A 27635-nucleotide genomic window follows, 5' to 3' on the forward strand; every position below is an offset into this window, starting at 1 on the left:
TGGACGACTCGATGCATCTCGACAAATTAATTAATTTTCAGACTTTTGTCCTCATGACGAGTTGATGCATCTCGGTAAAAAGTGAGTTTTCAGATTTTTGATATATTGACGATGTAGCATATGTGGTCAAAACGTCAATTTTCAACTTCTTTTCATATTGAAGAATTAATTGCATGTCATCAAAACGTCAATTTACATGTCTTTTCTCCGCTTCCGTAGTTTTTGTATACTACCGCTAATAAACAGAGGAAGCAACACGTTGTACGTTATCATGCGCTATTTAAAGGTTTGCAGTCATTGTCATTTGAAGCGATATCAATGCAGTGTTCCGATGACCGCAGATTAATAATGTAAAGTTCACGTGAAGTTAGCGATTACCGTATTTCCTCTTTGCGGCGGATACTGTACGATGTTCATCAAAGTGTAGCAAGAGCGAATCACATGCAGTACATTTTCGTGTCGCGTTTATTTAGCAGAGAAGATAATAAAAGGGCTCAAAGTTTCTTCAATTCAAATATCGAGCAAAAGTACACGCTGTAAACACTGTTACGTATTGTTTTGCCTATCAATTGTATAGATTGGATATAGTATAACAGGGTACTCCTGGCAATGTTATCTGTAAGTTTATTCTTTGGTGCTCTCCATGGTTGAAGGAACTCACAGTGGCTTTGACGTCCAATTAATACGTAGACGATTGCATGACAGATGCGATGTGGTAAGTGGTTACTTAAGAAACTTCTATCGTGTTTTCATCATCCTCTATATCAGGGGTTCCCTAACTGGGGTGCATAAACCCCCAGGGGGTGCGTGAGCCCATCCCAGGGGGGTCGTGAGACGTTTCTGAAAGTCAAAACTAGAGTACTTTTTGTTGAACTAAAATCTGATATATCATATAGTTTATTAATGTACAAAAGTCGAACCTATCGACAAACTCTTTTCGCGTTCCATACGCATATGTTGCCATAGTAGTACCGTACCGTGCATGTGATAAATAACTGAATTATTGAAACAGACACACGCCGCATGACTTTGGTGAAGTTGGTGTACGCATGACAGTACGTCGTGAAGATAAAGAGCTGAGAAAGTAACTGAAAGGTTGGCCAAAGTAATTATTATTATTTTGGTAATTCCACTTGGCCTCCATTTTGCCCGACACAATGCAAAGTTAGCATAAATTCATGCTTGAAAATCATAGTATAATAATGACTCAGATCGTTTCTCGAATAGTTGGGGGTTCGTGGACAACTCTGACATCCACAAGGGGTTAGTGGGGGGATAAGGTTAGGGAAACCCTGTTCTATATAGTTGTAGGGCTATAATTTGACATGAGGTGTAACGTTTGCTGGGGCAGACGGAGGATAAATGTGGCGTTTCAATGTTTTTGTAGGACCTTTTGCGCAGACTTTTTGCAAATGCCGATCCGAGTCAGTGATAAAATTGTCGTCACCCCTTCGCTATCACGGAAAATCTCTCCGTTAGGCCTGACCAGAGGGAAGGGTGTTAGGGGTTATAGTTACCGATGCAATATGAAAATTGCTCTTTACTTCACAAAAGACAAATATACCATGGAACTTATAACATTAGTACAACGTACCCATACTTTCTTGAAGCTATACAGATCTACAAGTTAAATAGGTAAAATAGGTTAAAAAGGTTAAATAGGTAAATAGGTAAAAAAGGTAAAATACGTAAAAGGTACACTTTTGACTCGATGATTCAGCAATTAACAAAAAGTAATTTGCTTCCTTTATCAGAATGGAAATTTTCTCCCGGATATCATAAGATAGTAATTAAACACTTAAAGGTATCAAGATTGTCACATCAACTTCCTCAAAGTTGTATTTATAGCCAAAGCATAATGGTTCGTATTTCAATTCAAACGCGTATGCAGTGCTCAAATAGGAACCGGGAACTAGTTGTGGTCATATACCGGTGTTGTGGCTGAGTGGATTAAGGGGGGAGGGGGGTGGGGGTGAGTGAGTGGAATTTGATGCAATGAGGCTCAGCAATTGGGAGGTTCGACGTGAAGACTGTAATCTACAAGCCCTTGCGGGCTGCTCCCACATTCGTTATTATTATTATTATTATATTTATTACATTTATTATTATTATTATTAATATTATTATTATGATGATGATTATTATGATTATTATGATTATTATAATTATTATTATTATTATTATTATTATGATTATTATTATTATTATGATTATGATGATTATGATGATTATGATGATTATGATGATTATGATAATTATTATTATTATTATTATTATCATTATTATTATTAGGGCCTATTATTATTATGATTATGATTATTATTATTATTAGGGCCTATTATTATTATTATATCTGTAAGAAGCGCTGGGTGTGCTATACTGTTTAATCCTTCCCTTAGCCTAGCAGTTGTTAAGCATTTGTCAGATTGCAACGGCCGCTACATTATTATTGATATTGTTATTAATGACACAGTTTATACTATTGTTAATGTTTATGCCCCCAATAGGGACGATCCGTCTTTTTTTAGCAACATATATAGGTGTCTAGCGTCCAATTTTACTTGCATAAACATTATATGGGGTGGTGATTTTAACTTAGTTCTGGACCTAGATCTCGACAAGGCAGGGGGTACAAAAAGAACAAATTTTAGAGCGAGAGAGATACTCTTTGAATGCATACAGGGACTTAATTTAGTTGATGTATTTAGGGAGAGGAACCCAAAGAAGTACCTTTTCACATGGTTTTCCAATATTATTGATGGCCTTAGTTGTAGGTTAGATTTTTTTCTGGTGTCAACCAACTTGCTAGCTTTGTGTAACGACTGTTATACTTTATCGACCATTCAGTCCGATCATAATGCGGTAATTTTTAAGATGCGTGCTTCGACTTTTAAGAGAGGCGGGGGGTTTTGGAAATTAAACACTTCCCTATTGAAAGAAGCAGATTTCGTAGAAGGAATTCGTAAGTTAGTTTCTGGTGCCTTGGCAGAATGGGATTTAGATGCAACTAATCCACAACATTTTTGGGAATATTTAAAATTCCTCATTCGTTCCTGGTCCATGAAATATTCTAAAGAAAGGTCTCGTCTTGTGAGGGAGAGGGAAAAAACGTTACAAAAATGTATTGTTTCATTAGAAACTGAATACAATTTCAACCCCACTCCGTCCCTTAAACTACAAATTTCAAACGCTAAGCACAGCCTTGACGACATTTACGAGGGCAAAATTGATGGTATTATTATTCGCTCTAGAGCGAGATGGGTTGAACAAGGTGAACGGAATACACAATACTTTCTAAATTTAGAGAAGCGAAACAGTGAGCGCAAGTCAATTAAAATTCTAGTTGATGACAATGGGACTGAGTTTACCGATCTCCACGCAATTCTAAACGTTGAGCGAACTTTTTACGAAAATTTATATGCTACTTGTAATGATGCTTGCTTGGATAATACTTTTACTGAGTCGCTTCATATTACGGGTTTGAACGACGATTCAAGAAATAATTGTGAAGGTGCCTTAACTGAAGAGGAATGTTGGAATGCACTTAAGAGTATGGCTTCTGGTAAGGTACCTGGCAGCGATGGTCTGCCAGCTGAATTTTATAGATTTTTTTGGCCAGAAATTAAGTCTTTCGTTGTTATGTCGCTGAATTCGGGATATCTGATAAGTAAACTTTCTTCGGAGCAAGGCAGAGCTGTTATTACTTTACTTCCTAAAGATGGTAAAGACATTAAGAAAATTAGTAATTGGAGGCCAATCTCACTTTTAAATGTAGACTACAAAATTGCTGCTTCTTGTATTTCTGCAAGACTCAAAGAGGTCTTGCCGCATGTTATCCATCATGATCAAACCGGCTTCCTTAAAAACCGATATATAGGAGAAAATATTCGACTGATCCTAGATGTTATACAGTATGCACAGGATAAAAATGTGCCAGGTTACATTCTTTTCGTTGACTTTGAAAAAGCCTTCGACAGTGTTAATTGGAATTTTTTGTACCATACACTTCAACTTTTCAATTTTGGGGATAGCATTATTCGTTGGGTTAAGACCTTTTATGCAAATTGTACGGCTTGCGTTTTGAATAACGGGGTTTCCTCTGGCTTTTTTCCTGTTAAAAGGGGGATGCGCCAAGGCTGCCCCTTAAGCCCATACCTTTTTGTGTTGTGTGCAGAAATTTTGGCTTTGAAATTACGAGCTGACCGTATGTATGTCGGTTTTCCAGTAGGCAATGTTAACATTAAAGTGTCTATGTATGCTGATGACACAACTATTTTTCTGGACAATATCGATCGTTCTTTACAGAGAGTTGTTGAGATGCTAACAGAGTTTAAACAAGCTTCTGGTCTGAAGATCAACTTCGAAAAGTCTAACATTCTTCCTATCGGCGATAATAATGAGAATGGTAATGGTCAGAGTGCTTATAATATTCCCTTTACAGATGGTCCTATTAAGGTTCTTGGTATTACACTTACGAATAATAGAAGTGACCTCTTTCCCTTAAACTATTTGCCAAAACTTTCATGTTTGAAAAGTGTCCTAAATATGTGGTCTCCTCGTGATCTGACTCCCTATGGTAAAATTGTTATCATAAAGAGTTTTGCTCTGTCACAACTTGTTTTCCTCTTCTCTGTTCTGCCTAACCCTCCAGAATCATTTTTAAAGGAACTAAATAGTTTACTGTTTAACTTTATTTGGAGAGGAAAGGGCGACAAAATAAAGAGGAAAATTTTAATGCAGCCACAGGAAGAAGGCGGCTTGAATATGATTAACGTGCATGATTTCATGAAAAGTATGAAAATCACTTGGATTAAAAGATATACAGATCATAATTTTGGCCATTGGAAAGTCCTTTTCGACTATTTTTTGAAAAGCGTTGGTAAGGATTTTCTTTTTAGCTGTAATTTCAAGGGAAATGATATTTTTAACAAGGTTAAACACGAGTTTCTTCGCAACTGCTGTTGTGCTTGGAGCGATCTCACCTTTGAAACCCCGGTGGCGAATTACGGTGATCAGATTATCTGGAACAACAGTTTTATCAAGATTAATAATGAAGTAGTTTGGTACAGGAAGTGTTTTAATTCAAATGTGCTTTATGTCCGGGATTTTTATGACATGTCTGGCAGGCCTCTATCGTATACTGCTTTTATTGCTAAATTTAATTGTCCAAGCTTCCCCTTTACTAAGCTGAATGGGATTATACATTCTATCCCACGTACGTGGGTAGCATCCAGATATTCATTGCAGCTGCCGAAGCAACCATGTAGTCAGCAGGTTATGTTAGCGCAACTATATGGTACTACTAAGATTTGTCAATATGCTTATAATAAATTTAACAGCCGTTGTATTGAGCAACCACGTGGTTGTTTAAAATGGGACAATGATTTTAAAGGCACCACTTTAAACTGGAGTGAAATTTTTGGTTCTTGTAGCAAGATTAGAGATACTAAATTAAGAAGCTTTCAGTACAAGTTTATCTATCGTATCATTACTACAAATAGTTTTCTTAGTAAAATTAACATTATTGACGACCCAAGTTGCAGTTTTTGTGGCGAGTCTACTGAAACTTTAGACCACCTTTACTGGCGCTGTAGCGCAGTTGGAGATATTTGGAACAAAATATATCTTGAAATCTTTAATTCAAAAGTTGAAGTTGAGTACGAACACGTGTGTTTTGGTTATGATTACGAGAACAAAATGAAATGGTATAGCCTGACAATGTTTTATGCCAAATATTATATTTACCTTTGCAGAATTAACAAAAGCGTTCCAAGTTATGATATTTTCAAGCATAAGCTTTCATTTTTCTTGAGTGTTGAAATGTATATACTTATCAATAACAAAAAGCACAAAGAAATTAAACTGCTAAGGGATTCTTTGCATTATTGATAAAGGAAATGTCCTTTTGGTGTCATAAAGCGAATTTTTTCTCTCTTTTCAACTTAATATGTTGTGCAGAGGAGATGGATGCAAATAAAAATTTCAAAAAAAAAAAATTATTATTATTATTATTATTATTATTATTATTATTATTATTATTATTATTATTATTATTATTATTATTATTATTATTATTATTATTATTATTATTATTATTATTATTATTATTATTATTATTATTATTATTATTATTATTATTATTATTATTATTATTATTATTATTATTATTATTATTATTATTATTATTATTATTATTATTATTATTATTATTATGATTATGATGATTATTATTATTATCATTATTATTATTATCATTATTATTATTATTATTATGATTATTATTATTAGGGCCTATTATTATTATTATTATTATTATTATTATTATTATTATTATTATTATTATTATTATTATTATTATTATTATTATTATTATTATTATTATTATTATTATTATTATTATTATTATTATTATTATTATGATTATTATTATGATTATGATGATTATGATAATTGTTATTATTAGGGCCTATTATTATTATTATTATTATTATTAGGGCCTATTATTATTATTATTAGGGCCTATTATTATTATTATTAGGGCCTATTATTATTATTATTATAATTATTATTAGGGCCTATTATTATTATTATTATTATTATTATTATGATTATTATTATTATGATTATGATTATTATTATGATTATGATGATTATGATAATTATTATTATTATTTTTATTATTATTATTATTAGGGCCTATTATTATTATTATTATTATTAGGGCCTATTATTATTATTATTGTTATTATTATTATTATTATTATTGTTATTATTATTATTATCATTATCATCATCATTATCATTATAATCATTATTATAATTATTATTATATTTATTATCATAATTATCATTATTATTATCACTATTATTTGCAAACATTGATTCCATTGCTACTGGTCCTTTTGAACCTTATGTTCAACAGCATTTCCAATCGAAGTTGACTGGGTTCAAGCCACTTTCTAACGATGAAGTTCGCACAATTATCAAATCCTCCAATACGGCTACCTGCAATCTTGACCCAATACCCACTTGGTTACTTAGAAAGTGTCTTGACCCCCTTTTGCCTGTATTGACTACCATGATCAATCTTTCACTTAAAAATGGTAATGTTCCTGACAAATGGAAGATTGCTACCGTTACTCCATTGTTAAAGAAAACAGGTTTGGACCCTATCTATTCTAATTATAGACCAATTAGTAATTTGAGTTATGTTTCTAAGTTAGTTGAATGTGCTGTAGTTAATGAGATTGTCTCACATTGTTCATCACATGCTACTTTTCCTGATTGCGAATCTGCGTACAGGCAAAATCACTCTACAGAAACTGCACTTATGAAAATTCATAGTGATATATTGATGAATATGGACCAACAACAATGCACTCTTTTAATCCTGTTGGATTTGAGTGCAGCGTTCGATACTGTTAACCATGATATTCTTATGAACATATTGCGTACCCAATTTGGTATTGTTAATAATGCACAAAAATGGATTGGTAATTATCTGTCTTTCAGAAAACAGCATGTATCTATAGAAAATATCTCATCGAAAGATTTCTCTTTGAATTGTGGTGTACCACAGGGCAGCTGTCTCGGTCCTGTTCTTTTTCTTTGTTATGTTTCTCAGTTGTTTACCATTGTCTCTAAACACCTTCCTAACGCACATAGTTATGCTGATGATACACAATTATATTTATCTTTCAATGCTGGTTCTCTGTTATCTGAGGAACGGGCTGTTCTGGCAATGCATCACTTATATTCGAAATAAGACATTGGATGATCAGCAATAGGCTTATGATCAATGATTCTAAGACTGAGTTTCTTTTAATTGGGACTCGCCAACAAGTTGCTAAGACTCGGGTTCAGATGATAAAAGTAGGTAACGTGGATATTAAGCCATGTGATAGTGCAAAAAATCTTGGGGTTTATCTTGACAGCAACATGTCAATGGACATTCATATTGGAAAAGTTTGCTCAAGGGCCTACCATGGACTCTATAATATTCGTCAGATCAGAAAATTCCTGGATGAGGACTGTACTAAAACTCTTATTAATGCTTTTGTAATTAGTCACATCGACTACTGTAATGCACTCTTGATTGGTTTACCTGATTATAAGCTTCGTAGAGTTCAAATGGTACTTAATGGAGCGGCTCGTTTGATTTACGCTCTTCCTAAATTTTGTCATATTACTTTTACTTTACAATCTCTTCATTGGTTACCTGTACAGCAACGCATTGAATTTAAACTAATCTTGCAAGTATTTAAATGTTTAAAAGGTCTTGCACCTAGGTATTTATGTGATATGATCTCGGTGAAGTCTAGTTGTTACTCTTTGCGCTCACATTCTCGAATCACACTGCATGTTCCTTGTATCAATCATAATACATTAGGCAATAGGGCTTTTGCCTACAAAGGACCTCGGTTGTGGAATGCACTTCCGGTGGAATTGATGCGTATCGACTCCTTGATCCTAGATGCTTTCAAGATAAAGTTAAAAACATATCTGTATAAGCTTGCTTATTCTGATTGACCCGACTGGTTGGCTTTTTCCTTGTTAAGTGCTTTTGAATGTTTTGTACAAAATTAGCGCTATATAACTGCATTTATTATTATTATTATCATTATTACTATTTTTATCATTACTACTACTACTATGTTTATTATTACTATCATCATTATTATTACTATCATTATTACTCTGTTTTTGTTTGTTTTTTTGTTTTTATGAAAGTGACTGCGAGAGTGATAGTTCTAGCTCTTCTAGTGACTCTGAAGATGAAGCCAAACCCATCTTGAGAGGACTCCATAAAACGTCTGAGTGTAGCGCTGATCTAGAGAATAATACTTTACCAAATGACAGTGAGGATGTGACGTCACCACAAGTCGCAAGTCGACTGCCTTTTGTTGTTCTATTGGTGATGAAACTTGTCTGTATCTTCCAGCATAGTCAAGTGACAGGAGTCAGAAGATGTTTCCGATGCAAATTGCAAGCGAGCAAAGAAAGAACAAAGGTATTGCTGATTGTGTTGCTTAAGCAAAGAAATCTTCGCTAAAACGTTGTTTTAGTTTTGTTATTGGAAAGGTGTGATAATAATAATAACTTTAAAGATGAATTGAGAGCCGCAAACATTTAGTTGAAGTGAACTGTGGATGATCATCACTGATATTAGAAAATCAAAACCTCTGTTCTTCGTCTTTGCCATATGAGTTCAGAAAATGTAATTCAATATTAAGATCACATAACAAAGAATACAGAAGAATACAATAAAATCGATAACGATGTTCTTCCTTTCACGTAAATACCAAGTGTTATAATATATGAGAGACTTTGTAAAGAACAGCGGTATTAATCTGTGTAGTTTTATTCATTCATTGATTCATTCACTCGATAATACATCTATTCATGCATTCATCAATTCATGAACTCATTCTCCTATTCTGTTCTGTAGACGGTATGGTGGGTGAGTAACTGTTCTGGGAAAAAAATTGAGGCACACTTTTCATGATCACTATGGATACACGTACCACTCAACCCCAATTTGCCCCTACCCTATCTCCCAGATATCTGCCCTATATACCCTGCCCTACCCTATCCCCCAGACCCGTACGGAGGATTTTTTACGGGTGTGTTTTCTGGTAAACGTAACCCCGTACGTATTGGTTCCCCTCCAGTTCTCGTGCATGCGGTGCTTCCCCCTACCTCCCCCCCCCCCGCCTTTTAATTCAACGCCTCTACTCTCTGTCTCGGTTTCAGTTTCTCCAATCAGAAGATCATTTAACCTGGTACATGATGAACAAACACTGCAGCTTCCAACCCCAAAATCAATGGTACGGAGAATCTGATATAACCGAGTCATCGTATGAAAAACTTCTAGGCTCGTACAGTGAAAACACGGGAAGAGCAAGCCTGCCCCCTTGTCAGTGTTGCGAAAGTTACTGGTGGAACTACGATGGGGTACCAGAGAGATATGATGATAAAGAAAGAGGTAAGTGTCGCCATTATAGTTGACCCTGCATGGTACAATAGACCCTTGCAGCGTACAATAGACCCCCTGCAGCGTACGATAGACCCCCTGCAGGGTACAATTTGAAAATTCAGTAACGAGGGTAAAGCTATTTGCTAAAATAATATGTTTAACGTGAAACAGCCGGTTTAAAAAGGCTTTGGATGATATGGTATGGATTTGTGAGTTGTGGTGAGTTATGGTTGGGGGAGGGTGGGGGGGGGGTTTGATCATTTTAAAATAGACATCGTGTTATTTAATTCTTATTAAAGTGCCGGGACATATTTGCACAATTTAATAGAGTCTATCTCTTCGAGAAAAAGAAACTACAAATTGCAATATGAGTATTCTTTATAATCTCGCCACGTGTTACAGTACTTCTCACAGTATAATATATTCAATGTTATCAAACCCACCCAGTTACAGCGCCCCCCCCCTCCCCCGCCCTCTTCCCGCCGGCATATTGATGTGAATAAGGGGAATACTTCCATCAGATTATAAAGGTACACATGCTGACCACTCCTTCCTGTTCATGTATCGATCATATTTAATATAAACATACGAAAAAACATTATTCTCTTACAATATGTTAAAATGAAATATTCGATGTCTTCGAAATATTTTGAATTCTGCAACTACTTTCTATCCGTTATTTTCATCTTTGGCTCAGCGACTGGCTGATATCACATCATGTGACTATTTCTGACGATCTGTTATTTTTTTTTCAATAAATGGATTATGTATATAGACTTTATTAGCACACGTGCACGAATCCATGTGTAGTAAAACTATACGTCATTGGAGGGTAAAGAGAGGGAGGCGGCTGCTGTTGCCATAGGTAACAAATCAGACTTGATTGTAGTCGAGCTAACGAATTAAAATTGCTATGGTGATTTTGGCAGTATATGAACTATTTAAAATTATGATCAGCTCAAAGAGATGATTCACGACAGTTTATAATGTACGATTATTTTTCTTTCAACAAAATTTCAAAATAATTAACGATTAACTAGCTATACGATATATTTTGTTGTTGTTCTTTGTATTTCAGGTATATCTGCTTGGAATCATCCAGGGAGTTGGTTTCTATCTACAACGATCGTATTTGGAGCCATTTCGGTGTTGATTTACGATTTCTGTAACTACGTCTATGACATTGATATTTCACGCTACGCTATTCGTATTTTATCGTACAGCATATTTTTACTGATACTGCTTCAGTTTCCTGCTTTTAACTTTCTGTCTAAAGTAATGAGTGCCGCTTTCCAACAAAACCTAGCATGCTCATCGTGGACAATGGTCTTTAACGCAAGGTACATCACTAAACGGCTTCAGTTTATTGGATTTGCACAGAAAGGTCAGTGTGTATAAGATATCCTCGAATAGCTTTCAAAAGTGAATGCTTTATAGACTTAATAGCTAATGAATGCGATCGAAACTGATATATATTTACGTTAGGAACGTTATAATAAACATATCTAGTCTGTAGCTGTAATATATATATATTCGACGGATGCGTCGATGAGGAAATGATGTCAGCAGGAAGTGATGACAGGTTTACACTGTATCGTTCAATGTTATATTAGAATCTAATAATTATAACACCGATCTAATAACGTTTTTTTCTCTCTCTCTCTCTCTCTCTCTCTCAAACAGGTATCCCAGGCAAGGCTTTACTAACGGCCTGCTTCGTGTTACCTCCGATGGCAGCTGCGTATCGTGGATTTGTATACTTTCATTTTATGGGTTTCTTAACGACACATGCATTCATATCGGTTATTTGTTGCGGTGTGATCATGTTTCTGAGTGCCATCTTCCAGTATGTAGTGTATCTGACTAGACTCTCCTTCCAACGGCAGTTTTATTTGATATCCAAATACATCGCGATACATGGAAGAGATATCGACTCTTGTCGACAAGTACTCGGCCACGCTATTCAAGACTTTAATTGTTTCCAACAATACATTGCGATATACTTGGTGTATTTCACAACCAATATGACGTTGGGAGTTACCACTGTTTGTGTGTGGGAGTATCTATTTAAGACGGCGCTTTGTGAGGACCACCCTGACAGTGAAGCCAAAAACATTAGTTTGCATGTGAATATACTCTGTTGGGCAAACATTTCAATCTCGTTTATACTGGTCATATGGTCAATCGGAAGCTTGGACGTCTCTTACGTCATCGATCAATTCCGAAGGTCACTCATTACCATGAAGACAAGTGCGAAAGCGGTAGAGAAAATCCTCGAATTTGTGGAAAGCTCAAGAGTAAGGCCAAGAATGGGAGTTACTACAACGATGGTATCATCGCTCATCTGTATGCTCGTGGCTTTGAAATTTGGACAGGAACAAAGCGTATTTTATTTTGAACAAATGCCGAATTGCACCAGCCATCATGGCGGTATAGGCTATAGTACCACACTTCAACCCTAAATGCGTATAATATTTATTTATTTTACAAAATTATCACAAAAATAATATATTATATAGGTCTATGGGCGATACATATATACCTTGCATGCAGACAACAAAATGAATCATATTCCTCAGTCGGATTTATGTGTAATATATTGAAGAAAAACTTTAATGATCAAATGTACATTATTCAAATAATATTCATAAATACATCAAAACATATCAACTCTGGTTTATCAACATTTTTTCTTAGCTTTTCTGTTGAGCTGCAATGGGTTGCAAAGTCTCGGACAGCGAATTATACCACTAAAGATACATATACAGGCCCGTATAGCCTGACCGGAACATAATTTTATTTATTGGGAAGCTCCTCAACGCCCGCACATGGGACCCCGCGGGCAGCCCCCCCCCCCCTCCGTTTATAAAATACTTCGTTCGCATCTGGCCTTCCCATTAAGATTCAGGTGACTACTTTAATCACTCTATGGATTTTTGGAGTTTATTATACATTAGCGCAATATTACGATTTCAGCTACTTATAAAGACCTAAATGATAATTATGCATCATTTGACAACGTCCCCCCCCCCTCTTCATAAGAGTCGGCTTCACAACATCAATGCGGTATATACCCCCTCCTTTTTAAAATCCTTCAATTTTATGTGGCCCTTCCAAAAAGTTCACCACCTACCTTTATAAGTCGGGGGGAAATCAGTTTTTCCCACCTCCACCCACCTTTCGAAATCCTGTTCAAGCCTATGAAAAATTTTCCTACTCATAATATAAGGAAGGATTCCAGGAACAAAAGTCATTACAATGATATAGATTTAAAAAAAAAAACATTTTGTGTGATTCTTTTTAGCATTATACAATCATAGTAATATGATTTATGATATGTTTTGAGTTACAGAGGCAACGAACGGTCTCCACAATTATTACACGCTAATCACCCCGTTCGCCCGTAAGACCTACCAAATCAAAAAAAAATATTTATTTTCACATTAAAATGATTGATTTCGAACTCACATCTCGACCATCTTTCGCGAGTGAGCTTTGTTCCTGTGTCCATTAAAGAGGTTATGAAATGGAAATAAAATTCTTTCTCATCGTATTCTGTATACTCGTAGCTTTCCAATGATACCCAATTTGTGTCAAACGAAGCTTGCATCCTCGAGGAATAAACGATCAAAAATTCGAGGGTAATAAAAACTTTCGAAAAATTGTTGTATTTATGGTAATGCGGTGTGACGTCAGTCGAGGAACTCAGCTCACTTCCGAGACGTCTGAGAACACACAACATTGCACTGTTGCATGCAGCGCTCCGTAGTAATTGAGATTTGGTGTTTCATTTTTACGTAAATTTATCTCGTTACTGTTAAATATGCCGAGCCGATATATGATATCAGGTTGCTCCACCACAAGTCAATACGGATTTCTACTGCAAGCTTTTCCAAAAGATGACAGAAATCGAAGAATTTGAACACGACTCGCTCGAAACACTACACATACACAACGTTATGAGTGCCTGTAGGCCTATACTGTTGCCAAATTACTTGTTATGACCATAGCCTATAGGCCTCCTTGATACAGCAAATGACGATGTTTTTTGGTTACCTAATATTTTGCACAAAACTTAAAGCCAGTTGGTTTCAGAACAATCACTACTAGATCTGCAAGGTTTTTTTTGTGCAGGTAAAACTGGCGTTGTGTTGTGATTTTGCGTAACAGTTGGATGATACAATTACACGGGCTAGTCTGTTATACAACGTCTATTAGTTAGGTCTAGACCCATGTTACCACTACTAGTACTATACGGTTGCACTTGCACTGTACAGAACGTCACATTTTCCTTGCACTGTAAGACACAACATTCTAGAAGCTTCGCTACGAAGTTAAGTAGCAGGATCATTGACATTCGAGATAATTTAAATCATATGAAGGTCTTAATAACGGTGGTTTTGTTTATGCTGAACCGACCAGTTTCGGTTCAGGGTCGTCCAACCGTTCTGCTCGGGAGGGTGACGGTGTCACAGTATGTTAGCACCAATCAAAATAGATCTTAAAGAAGGTTTGGGGTTTCAGCCAATCGCTGCCAAGCACCCCAAATCAAGACGTCTGCGCCCATTGATGTAAACAAAGTGCAAAGCGTATACGAGAAGAATGGCGACTTCCAGACCCGACTTCAAGCGTGTATAGTCAAGTTGAAGGAGCATAGAAATAGAGAAATGGCGAGCGGTCGATTCGGGCGCTTTGGAAGTGATGGAGAAGTCCGAATTTCGATATAGCCTACCTATAACTAGTAGTAGTAGGCATAGTATTAACTACTTTAGTTCTACTATAGTATAGTTAAGGCTTCATAATTGACGCACCCCCGTAATTGACGCACCTTCAATTATTTCTAGCAACGATACAGAAGGCCACTTAAACTTTTTGCAGTCAAGCAGAATTACACATTTCATGAGTTTGAATCCATTTCACCTATTTGCTGACCAAATTGTGGTATTTTTTAAGCTTTTAACACCCTCCCCCCAGTTTTACACATTTTTTGGACATTTGGAAATCTTACTCCCGAAAAATAACCAAAATTACTTCAATATGATACCACTACTCCCTGGAACCTGACCTGTCTAAGCTTAGAGGTTCAGAGCATAGCAAACAGCATCCAAAGTTAATGGATACATACTTAGGCCTACACTACAGTTAGCTTATCGACGAATGTGTCAATTTAGGGGTATGAAAGAACTTGACACAGCTGACATTTTGTGGTCAAATTCTTCTCAATTGTACGTTGCGTAGGCACAGAACAATAAATATTTTGAGATCATTACATTTCTGAGGGACTAAACATATGAAAAATGCAGGCAGTTGAGTGATTTTGATTTTATGTTGACCGACATTGTCAATCCAATCCTTAAGTGCGTCAATTATGAGCCCACCATGCCACTACTACTAGTACTAGGCGTAACTGTATTTTAGGAATGTAACTGTGTTAGCCTTACTTAGGCCTGCAAACTGTACTGCCAGTGTCATGCACGGCAATTCACTCTGGTATTTTAATAATTATTAGTACCCTAGGGCCTAGGATCAATACTTAGCTTTGTACTGGTGGATCCAAGGGGAGGGGTGTCGTGCTTACCCAAAGGCGATTCACAATATGTCTAATGCCCCATTGTTTGTCCTTTGTACACTGTATAACAATGTGCAGCGTATTGTCTGCAATTTTGAAAAATATAATATTATTACCAAGTACTCACTCCACATGTTCTTCAGCACTAGGCTATACTGTACGTATTTCATGGACTTTTGTGGATGAAATTGGAAGCCCTCAGTTTGTAATGACTTTGTAAACTGCAGTGATTGAGATCCTTGTTTGGACAAAGTGTTGAGCTATTTTAATAAAATTATGACAGGTGATCAGCATGAGATCCAAGAGAACTTCATATGTCATTCAAAAGCATTGACTATCCAGTCTGGCCTTAATTTCAAAAGATGGTTTACTGACAACAAACCTTGGCAGCAGATGTCAATGATCGTTAACATGCTGATAAAAAAGGATAGTACTGGCAGTAGAAGCACAACCAAAAACATTGGAAAGAAAGTTAAGCTGCACTCAAAGACACACAAAATATTTTGCATGGTTCCATGACTGGTCTATGGAAGTTGCCATCATGATATTGTATGAACGGAGACTCTGGAGCAAAATGTTGTTGTTCCATATTTAATGGAGTGGCACCTGGTTAATGGAGATCAAGCACAGTGTATGTAAAATACTGGTGTAAGTCTGAGCAACTGGATATTCGAAAGACTCCCCCATATTGGAATGTAACTTTTAGCTCGAACAAGCTATGCCACTTGAACTATTGTGACTCAGAATCTTCACTCTGTCAATCTATCTAGCTGTTATCCATCTGTTATTCATCTTTCTACTGTACCTTTTTGAAGTAACTACTGAATGGGTGATGTGAAAACCCCTCATAGCACTGGGACTGTATGACAGCCTTTGGCTTAGCCATCCTTTACCAACTTTAAACCGTGCAGTCTTGTGTTTGAGGCAAGTGGGATTGCTTGACAAAAGATTGAACTATTAAGTTTATGTAGACAGCTCAAAATTGGCAAAATACAATTAGCTTCCTAGTTGTATTAACATGTAATAGATAACCATCAAGGTGGTAATTTTATTCACCATACATGTATCTGTGCTAGCAGCCTAGGATGTCATCATTTACAGTTTGTATTTAGGAATTCTATAAAAATTATGTCTATTTCTTTCAGGTTGACACACGATGTGGTCGAGTACTTATTTATGAATCAAGTAGAGCCTTGTTTACAGGAAATCTGCAGCATATCATACAACATGCCAGTTTCAGGGTTTGCTAATCACTCAATCTTTTGGTATATATATGACCAGTTTACAGCACTTGGTAACTTATCAGTAGTATTAAAAAAAGCTATATAAATTTAGGGTTAAAATTTCACAACTTGAGTGTGGTATTACATTTATCTATGGTTGTTTAAGTGCTCTGGAAACTCTTTTTGTGATGGAGTTTTGTGAAAGTTGGATGCAATTTCCTCTGCAATGTCACAATTGCAACCACAAGCATTCCTCTGGCAACTAGAAATGTTCATCCTCTCAGTTTAGTCACTGGGCCGGTGTTCGTTCAATCATCTGTTGGCAAAATTTGCAGACATTGTATGAGAAGAAATTCAATAATTTCACCTATGGCAGTGAGCAAAACTTTTGCCAAAAGTGGGCAAAACTGGCAAATACTCTACACAAAATACCAGACATCACACTCATATTTTCATGTATATTGTGTTGAAACTTTTTATCTTTTCATTCTATTTATGTCAAGAGACATGCTGAAGGGCATAAGAAGCCTCATAGAGAATGGTTCATGAGTGCAGTAGTAGCAGAAAGACATGACAGTAATCACATGGAGACTGATTTGGCTGGACATTACTGAAAATTATATGTTCTACTAGTTTTATCAATTTTTATGTTTTTAACCAGCCATGATTGCTAATAATGAAGGCATACTGTGCATACCTGAGAAGGCAATGGGTTGGGAGGAGGCATATTTCTTGGTTTTGCAGGTTTATGTGTATGTAGTTGTTTAAAGCTGCAGTATGGTATAATGCAGTTGAACCTCATATTGTGATAAGTTCAATACTGTCCTTGGATACAGTTAGTATTTTACCTTTGCAGACATTCTTAGATGTTTACTCATTTAGGCACTGTAAAACTTCATAGGATCAAGCAAATGATCCAAATACTAAGATTGATCACAATTCAAGTCAATTGAGAAAGCACTGTATGCAAGCAGAATAACAATTAGAATGCTTGTTCAGTGATGATGATAAAAAAAAGGGGTGTGGCAGAAAAGGTTTGTAGGTATATTTGCTCAAGTTACTATCATATTTATCATATTTCTGCCACCTAATCATACAGTTAATCAAGAAGAATTTTATACTAGTGACTAATAATTAGTAAGCAATGTTAAAATAAAAAACAATTCTCAACATTAAAACGCTATAGAAATATGCCCTTTGCAAATCACAGGTGATATATGTTCTGTACATTTATTGGCAGATCTATTTAGTCTAAAAAGGTTCTTTTCACTGTGAAAAGGTATTTGTTGTGGCATGAAATAGTTATCCTTCAGCAGGGTTCATATTATGTTATTTTCTGAACATTGCAGTAAATGAACCCACCCATTGTATGTTAAGCATTCTGTGGTTTCAGTCAGTCTTTTCAGTCAATTAACATTTCCTTGCTGTCAAGGTAGTATGCAATTACCTCTTTGTTTAATTAACAAGAAATATCATGTCAATGTGATCAAACACAACAGTTAACTTAAACTTACGTACATTTTGTGTACGGCATTTTGTAGTTTTGGTTCCTTGCTGAAAGCAAAGGAACCTTTGTAATCAGGTCGGTGTGTGTGTGTGTATATGTGATGTGTGTGACACTTAAGTTTTTATGCACGATAACTCAACAAGGGCTATGATTGATCAATGCTATATTTGGTGGGTGGGTGGGTGGTCCATAATTTGTTGATAAAAATATTGATTTTGGTGCTCATATCATGAATATTAATGAGGTCACAGGGTTAAACATACAGTAGACAACCATAAGTCACAGTCCCATCAAAGGTGAGGGTGTTATTGATAGGTAGCTTACACATGGGGATGTGTGTTACAATGGATAACGTGTGTATTTATGAGGAGGTGTGGCTTTGTAAGGCAATTATTGATCTTGCTTCATCATTACATACTTGAAGTGTTCCCTGTTAATCAATGAGCAGCAGCAGGAACCATGAAATGTTTTCATTCTGGTTGACAGTACCTTGCTATGCCAAATGTATCTTGGAAATACCATAGCTGGTTGTGTTTCATATGTAAATTAGTATGTGTGCTTTGTGCTTGCTTATTTCTACTTACGATCTAGTTGCTGGAAAAAGCAGCGATTTGTTTTGTTATTCAAGTGATATCAAAGCATATTTGTGGTGAATAAAGGCAATACTTTAATCTGGTGACATTGCAACAAGAGGACTGTACTTGGTGATTTCAATAAACTCAAGTCTCAATTGATAATGGTATTTGGTTGTTTATTTCATTAACTATTATTGACAGATGGATAAAAATCCACATTCTTGACATTTTTATTATTACGGAAGGGACTGAAATCTTGTCAAGGTGCTGTCTAGCATAAAATAATTTAAAATTATTAGATGAACCCAATTGCCTGTGATGCTACATCATTTGATGTTGTGACAACTATCTCACATGCAACCAGCCTTCACACTAACTCCGTCAGCATGTCTACAGCACATACTGAGCAGAAAATTTTGGGTGTGTCTCCCCCAGGGATACTGAGCAGAACATTTTGGGTGTGTCTCCCCTGCCCCCCCCCCCACCTATCTGTCATACCCTCACACTGGATGTGAATGACTTTGCAAGTGTGAGGGTCCATGTTTAATGTTACCACAAAAAACATGACTATCTCTCTAGGGAGGCTGATTTATTTATAACATTTCCACTTTGCCCCCTCCCGCATACCCAAGTGTTTTCGTAGGGAAAACTCGGAAAGTTGCACCTACAACAGCACTCCTATAATGCTAACAACAACCCGATCATTTAAGTTTGGAAAAGGCAATGGTCAGGCAAAACTCTTCTTCACACCAACATCATGCAGTATACTAATGCCAAGGGGAGTGGGGGGGGGGGGATTAATAACCTCTCATAGGTTGGTCTGATAGGATGAAAAATCTCAACACTTTAAGGCTTCTAGCTTTGAAATATGACAGGTTATGTATCTTACATTAATGTAAACAAAAAGGTATACATGGCTCTGAATGTAAGTAGAACATAAATTAGCTCTAAATGTAAGCTAACAAGAGCGCCCTCTACTAATATTTATTTGTTCCTTGGCCACATTTGCATGCCATTTTATTCACGGGACATTTTAAATCGGGCAAGACTATAAACAATAGTGAGTCCCATCTGTGGTCTTGTACCAACAACATAAGTTCTAAGTCAACGTGGCCTCCCACTGTGGCGTAGCCAACATTCAATTGTTAGGGGGGCAAGATTTTTCATAAGAGGGGTTGATGGTAGGAATTACCAAGAAATATATGTATTAACGGGCACCTCGTCTGCACAAATACACATCTAATGGTTCAGTGGAACATGACACACTTTCACTTAATTTACCTCTATTGCGGAGACAGTCGTCGTGGTTTCTGCATAATTCCGCACAATATGAAAAGGATACAGTGAATAAATTAGCTACTCTAATTCACAACATGGCATTGCCCAGATTCCCACAGAAACAAGTTTCACTAGGCCTATATAGGACCTATACGTGCAGTGAAAATTCTCCACAAGTGGCATCATTGGTCGCTGAAAATAAACATGGGTTGCTACCGTTAGTTTGTAACGGTTATACAACTGGCCAAATTATTGGCGCTTATTCTGTAGGACGATATTGATCAACGGTCTCCGTATGTGGGTATGATGAAGGCCCAAAATGTAAAATATCTCGGTCTGATTACCAAGTTCTGACCTTACATGAAGTATGAACATGAGCCCTGAGGTATGAATACTTGTGATCAGAACTCGAAGAAATGTTAAAAGAAGTATAATTTTGAATACATCACTGGATCTCATTGGGGGGGGGGGGGGCAAGACTGTAGCACAAAGCAAATTTGAAGAAGAAAAAAACCTGGCTCCCTCTGGCTACGCCACTGGCCTCCCCTAGCTGTATAGACTCGGGATGATATCATAATTATCTACCCTTTCATTCTCCTCTCAATCCCTACAATAATGCATTTGATTGTCCTGATCATTGCATCAATGGACCCAGCGAGTCCAGTTCCATCACAAACAGTATTTTTATCGATTTTTATGACGTTATATTGTGGAGCGGTATTTTGCGCCAATGTAAACTTTGCCCGACTGGCTTGAAATTCTATATTTAAATAATAAAGACAAAGCTCAGTTTTTCAATGTCATATCGATTGCCTCCGACCTCTGGTAATTTTTTTATTATATTTTTTAAATTTTTGTATGTCTTTTTTAACATGCCGCCTTTTATTCAAGTATAAGAAAAGATGTGAAACTTAAGAAGTAAGAGAAAATGTTATGCTGTATATACGCCACAAATTATTATGCCATTGCATGTTGCATTTCCGACTTATTGACGTACACGACTACGTCACATCCGCTTGGAGTTAAAAGACGGGAAAATCGGGATTTAATTTACAAAACGTACCTTTGCAATTAGCTTTCAAGGTAATTATAAGTTTCAAGTTCACAGATCTTTCCAGTGCTGTGGGGTTTGCCTTAGAAAGTATTCTTATGAAGCGCCCTCACATGGAGAGCAACTTCCAATGAGCTTATACATGGATATCACGTGAAAGCATCGGTCTGCCATAATATGCATTCGGAGGTTCAGCTTCCTATAGACCTCTTCATTTAGACACCATAATTAATCAGGCTAATCCTAATGGTAAACCTATAGGGTGTGGGTTAACGCCATAATTGTTTGGAAAATTCTTTTCGAAGTCGAAATCCTTTCCACTGAATGCCGCACAAATAAATTTTAGTTCCAACCAAGATTTTGACTTTCTTAAGACTTTAATATTTTGGACATGCCATTCTCCTGTGATTCTGTGACGTTATCACACTCGTTTGGAAGGTGGGGAAGTTTTCCATAGAAACTATTAGTTCTGCAAGTTTCTTTCGATTTTTAGCCTCAGTTTGAAAATATGGCCAGTTTAGCACTTTAACCATTTTTAACTTCTAAACCAGAAGTGGTATGAGCATCCGTCTCGAATATGTTTGGGAACTAGTGACCCACTAAGCCATAAAATTAGAAGATCGGACCCCCACCCCCTTCAAAGACCCCCCCCCCCCACCCCACTCTTACGGAATACCTTTGAGAAAACAGGTGTATTGGACTATATATGCTACAAAACATGTGCATTATTGTGTATAGCTGATCATGTGAAGGTTTATTTAGAAGCACTCCTTCCTTCCGCAAATTTTTCTCATCTGTTATTGGTATATTTCGAATCAGCCTGCTGAACTTTGGTCCGGTGGTTAGCTATTCAAACATCTTACATCACTGCTCATTTATTAGCAGTGCTGCTGGGGTATTTTTCTTTATTATTCACTTTTCTTAAAGGATAAGAACATCATTTACAAAAGGGCAATGGGCAGCCTAGTAATGAGCAAATAAGAATGCAGAAAGTCAAAGATTTAGCGATTCCTTGCACATAGGAGAAATTTTGTTAGGGCTTTGATTACAACTAGAGATTTGTATATACCATGTTTGTAGGTTATTCACAGTTTGGGCTGTATTGACCTTCACCAAAACAATAGGGTTATTTAATTGATATGGATCATCGACATACCAAGTGCATATCAAAATCTTATTGCTTACTACAAAGATACTGGCCAGAGAGAACCTACAGGAACTCAGCAACTTACGCGAAATGCAGCTCGTACACCGGTTTCGTTGCGACAGTTGCGACGAAATGATATAGGCTTGTGCATCATGATCGTAATGCAGAAACATGTATGTGATGACAGTATGGTCGATGTTGGGTACCGTAGAATGGGTTTTCTGAAAACTACTTCTCTTGACCTCAAAGGAAATTTGACACGCATGAAATTCCACAGCGATTTTGTTCTCACCAAAGGCAATCTACGTGCTTTGTTTGTACATTAACGCAATTTCACTTTTAGAGTAATTTCTCACAAGATTTTCAGACTTTCACCTCAGATCTGCTGACCTCACATGACTGTTGACCCGCGTCCAATATAATAGGGATCTCCTACACAATATGGGCCATCTACATACTAAGTATGAAATCCTTCCAAGTTACCCCTTCCTACAAGATATTGTGTTTACAAGCAGTTTAATAGGTTTTTTAGTTTGACCTCTGGTGACCTCAAATGACCTTTGACCTCCACCAAAAACAATAGTAGTCTTTTTCCTAATATGGGTTACCCATATGAAGAGTATGAGTTACATACAAGCTTCAATTGTTGAGATATCGTGTTTACAAGAAAGTGTCTCATACACACACACACACACACGCACGCGCACTAACCCACACAATCACCATCGCATTGATTTCTTCAGTCTTTGGCAAGGAATCAAAAGAGGCCTCGTTCTGGATTTAATGCCCCAGAGAACTACAGCAACTGAAATACAATGACTCAGACTTTTCTATTTTATTCTTTTTATTTCTAACCAAAAATATAGTAGAAATGTAAAAATACACGAAGTACACAAAATATGAATATATAGGTTAAGAGAAAAGATGTGATAAGAGCTTAAAATAAACTTGATTGAAATGTACTGTAAAAGTCATTACGATCCCAGTTACCTATACCACTCCACCCCCTCCGAAGACTTAATAATAGTAATAATGATGATAACGATGATAATGACGATAATAATAGTAACAACAACAATAATAATAAGAATAATGATAATGATGATAAAGATAAAGATAACAATATTAATCATAGTAACAACAACAACAAAAATAATAATAGCAATAAGAATGATGAGGATGACAATGACGATAATCATAATAAAAGTAATAATAGTAAAAACAACAACAACAATAATAATAACAACAATAAGAATGACGATGAATAATAATAATGATAATAAAATGATAATATAATGATAATAATAAAATAATGATAATAATAAAATAATAAAAAATAAATAATGATAACATTAAGTTGCCCATGGATTGGTGTACCTGAAACTCTCGACCTGCCCACCCTCCCCCATCTCTCCCCTCCGCTTTTCTTAATGGATGTGTGCAAGTAACCACGGTTCACTATTTCACTCAACAAATGCTGCAACATGCTTGGACCACAGAAACACTGAGTGCTCCAAACCACCGTACTTCAGATGTTGTCAGCAACTGTTTCCATCGTCGAGGCAGTAACACACTTTGCATTGAATTGGTGCCTTCATGAATAAAATGTAGTAAAATAAACGAATAGTTAGGAAGCAATACAATATATTTTGTAGATTTCAGGAAGTTAAGAAAACAAAATTAACAACTGTTCATAACTTTCTGCAGATCATTTCTCATGTTTTTGCTTTGTCGTGGCTCCTGCTTCAAGGTGTCCTTGTTATTACAGGGTATTAAACAAAGTCATTGCCCACGAAACCATGAGTATGATGCATTGAATTCAATGAATTTTTAATTATTTCTAGAAGTATAGAACAAATTAAAACCATGGGATAAACACAATCATTTCACATACTGAAAGGTGCCTTGTACTTACTGCATTGGTCAGGAGAGAAAACCCATAGGTTACCTTCATGTTTAAAGTTAAGCCTCTATTTTTCCATTTCGTCTTTGTTTAAAATGATTTGCTTGTAATCCTATCAAGAATATTGTTTCCCAGAAGACATACTGTGTTTATGCTTCTAATTGGCAACACCTTTCAGTTTTAGTCAGATACCTCCAGCCCCTCAACCTCCACCCTAAAGTACTACAAAGTGCTGACTGGCAGGTGGTGGTTCCCAGTGTCAGCCACTATAGAATAACAATACTTGTTCATACTTTTGGGGGTATTTTGGAACAGAGATTAGTCAAACTTTTGGCTTTAAAGGTAGTCAGTATAGGCCCCAAATTCTAGCATGCTATAACTGCTAGAAGTATTCATAAAGTACTTTCCTGGAGATCTTTACTATACAAACTGTTCTCAGAAATTTTTAAGGAACACACAAGATGACTAAATGTCCCAGTTAGGAAATTTCCTCAAAGTTTGTAATAAAAAAAAGTTTCAGAATATTAACCAAAGGTGACCATATTTGAATATCTAGCATAGTTAGCCAATATAGTACACCTTTAAAAGGAATCCCACCTGGAATTAGTGATTTACTTGAAACACTCTCAATGCATATCTACTTTCTTTTAACCGGGCCTCTATATTGCACAAAACATTTTACTCATTAACTATTTCCTTGCAAGAATATAAAGAAATTACAAGAGACCTTTACATAGCCACAGGAACAGTGACACCAATTTATGTGTTCATTATGCTGTCCCCAATTCTCCATAGGCTTATGTATGCTGTGTCCACCACTTTCCATTTACCAGTTTCAGTATTAAACACTTCTGGGGTGGTACAGTGCCCTAAAATGGACAATAACTAGACAGATAATATATGTGATTCAGTGACTAATGCATGTCCTTAATAAAAAACTGGGGAACACAGAATAGCAAATACGAAGGGAGAATTTATGGAGAACACTATACAAGATGAACATTGTTCATGGTAACTTTATCTGGGATGGTTAGGTGCAAAGTTAACACAAATGGATTACATACAAGTGAAAATATGGGTTTATTTCCAGTCATCTAATGGTGCTTATGAACACATTGGCTTTACAAGAGGTGCTCAAAATCATCCAATGTTAGCTCAGCCATGCCAACATGCTGTAATATTTGCATAGTTCAACAATTTGTTCCGCTGATGAGAAATGTATGCCTATGTGTGTATTAAAAATTTCTTTTGTTTAAACATATGGGCATACACTAGCCTACAGAGCATCCCGGTGGGAAACTTCAGGTCCACTAACCACAGACATTTCCATACACATGGCTTATGATGGATAACCAGTTTGCTGAAAGCTGTTCTTCTCTATTAGTTATCTGTTCCAGTAGTCTGAGATGGCAACATCCACACACGTTTCCTTTAAACAGTTTTTGTTGTTGTTTAATCTGAAGTTAGCTGCCGAGCTAACAACTCATTTTGAGTCTTTCATTGGAACACCAGTGGATGGTCTATAATGAAGTCATGATAACTTTAAAATTACCCCTACTGTTCACATTTACTATGTAGAGTGATTGACACTAGAAAGCAAGATTATCACAAAGAAAATTCCTATGTAGACAATGTGAGGAAATTCAATGAGAGCTTTGCCATTGAAAAATCCTGTAATTCCTTTTGTTACAAGTCTCATGATGGTGCTGAATACTTGACCATCTTTTTGGAAACTGTATGGCTGTATGATATCTGTTGATGGAATTGAACCACCTGCTGAATGAATACTGCATCACCAGAACAGATTATATAATGGCCTAACAAGTTCCAACTTTGTAGTTTTTTGCAGACAATGTTATTAATGGCACAATCAATTTACAACGAATATCATAACATGTAAAGGCCTATTGAAGTTCAATGAGTTTACACAGTTGGAGACCATTGCATTTCAATATCTCAATCAGACCTTTGTTTGTCTTCAAATCTATCATATTTCTGAAATATCATGGGGAAGTAGGAATAATTAATATCCTCTTGTTTGAACAAATGTAGGACTGGAGAAGAAACATTATATAGCCTAGACCAGGGTTGTCCAACCTACGGCCCGCGGGCCACAGTCCGGCCGGCCGCAGGGTTGCGTCCGGCCCGCCAGAGATTATCTATGGTGCGAAATTTTAGTGAGCAGATTTATTGATAACAATTTGAAGCTGTATAATCATCATCCGAACCTTCTGCGTCCAAAAAACTGCATACAGGTCAGTTTGTGTGACACTCTCTCAGTGGAGGAGGGGGGGGGGGGAGGGGCGGGCGGCTGAACTTTATTCATCCGTTTTATCAGGACGGAAAATAAATCAGTACCCAAATCTTCAACACGTCCCTCATCATGAGTTTGGTTTTCAGATAAATAGGTACAGGTGCCATACGAGCTGTAAACGTTAGGCCTTTGCCTATTTAATTATTAGGGCCTAGCCTACTCCCTGCAGTCTCACGTCTCAGTGTGTAACTAACTCATATGGACGAATTGTCAACTTGTCAAGTAACGCAAAAATAACGTTATTTTGTGAAAATCCGACCACTTTTACCTGCTAGTCCTCAGCACAGTCACCGGGCACACATGCATTGCGTTCATATCAAAAATAGGAACTGAAGCCTTTACTTTGGTTGTTCAGCGTAATAAAGTGACTGTAACTAGTATAGGCCTTGGCTATTAGTACGTAATTCCATGTACACTACTGAAACCGGGATCGGCATAAGTTTACACAAGGGCGCAGACATGTTGTTTATCCAGGAAATGCCTGCGATTGGCTGAAACCCTAAATCTTTTCTGATATCTATTTTGATTGGTGCTAACATTCTGTGACAACGTCGTAGTGATAAACAAAACCACCGTTATTAAGACCTTCATATGATTTAAATTATCTCGAATGTCAATGATCCTGCTACTTAACTTCGTAGCGAAGCTTCTAGAATGTTGTGTCTTACAGTGCAAGGAAAATGTGACGTTCTGTACAGTGCAAGTGCAACCATATAGTACTAGTAGTGGTAACATGGGTCTAGACCTAACTAATAGACGTTGTATAACAGACTAGCCCGTGTAATTGTATCATCCAACTGTTACGCAAAATCACAACACAACGCCAGTTTTACCTGCACAAAAAAAACCTTGCAGATCTAGTAGTGATTGTTCTGAAACCAACTGGCTTAAAGTTTTGTGCAAAATATTAGGTAACCAAAAAAAATCGTCATTTGCTGTATCGAGGAGGCCTATAGGCTATGGTCATAACAAGTAATTTGGCAACAGTATAGGCATACAGGCACTCATAACGTTGTGTATGTGCAGTGTTTCGAGCGAGTCGTGTTCAAATTCTTCGATTTCTGTCATCTTTTGGAAAAGCTTGCAGTAGAA

General features: G+C 36.5%; 1 protein-coding gene across 1 annotated transcript; it reads left to right on the top strand.

Annotated features, from left to right (window-relative positions):
• The first annotated feature begins 291 nt into the window (after positions 1-291).
• Positions 292-12616, top strand: LOC139960363 (uncharacterized). The gene is made up of 5 exons (XM_071958677.1): positions 292-715; positions 8731-9010; positions 9754-9985; positions 11055-11360; positions 11660-12616. Exons 1-5 carry the CDS (start codon positions 699-701, stop codon positions 12436-12438), a joined length of 1614 nt encoding a protein of 537 aa, XP_071814778.1. The 5' UTR covers positions 292-698; the 3' UTR covers positions 12439-12616.
• Positions 12617-27635: the final 15019 nt, after the last annotated feature.

This window comes from Apostichopus japonicus, chromosome 19 (genome assembly GCF_037975245.1).
Source record: "Apostichopus japonicus isolate 1M-3 chromosome 19, ASM3797524v1, whole genome shotgun sequence".
Taxonomy (NCBI): Eukaryota; Metazoa; Echinodermata; class Holothuroidea; order Aspidochirotida; family Stichopodidae; genus Apostichopus; species Apostichopus japonicus.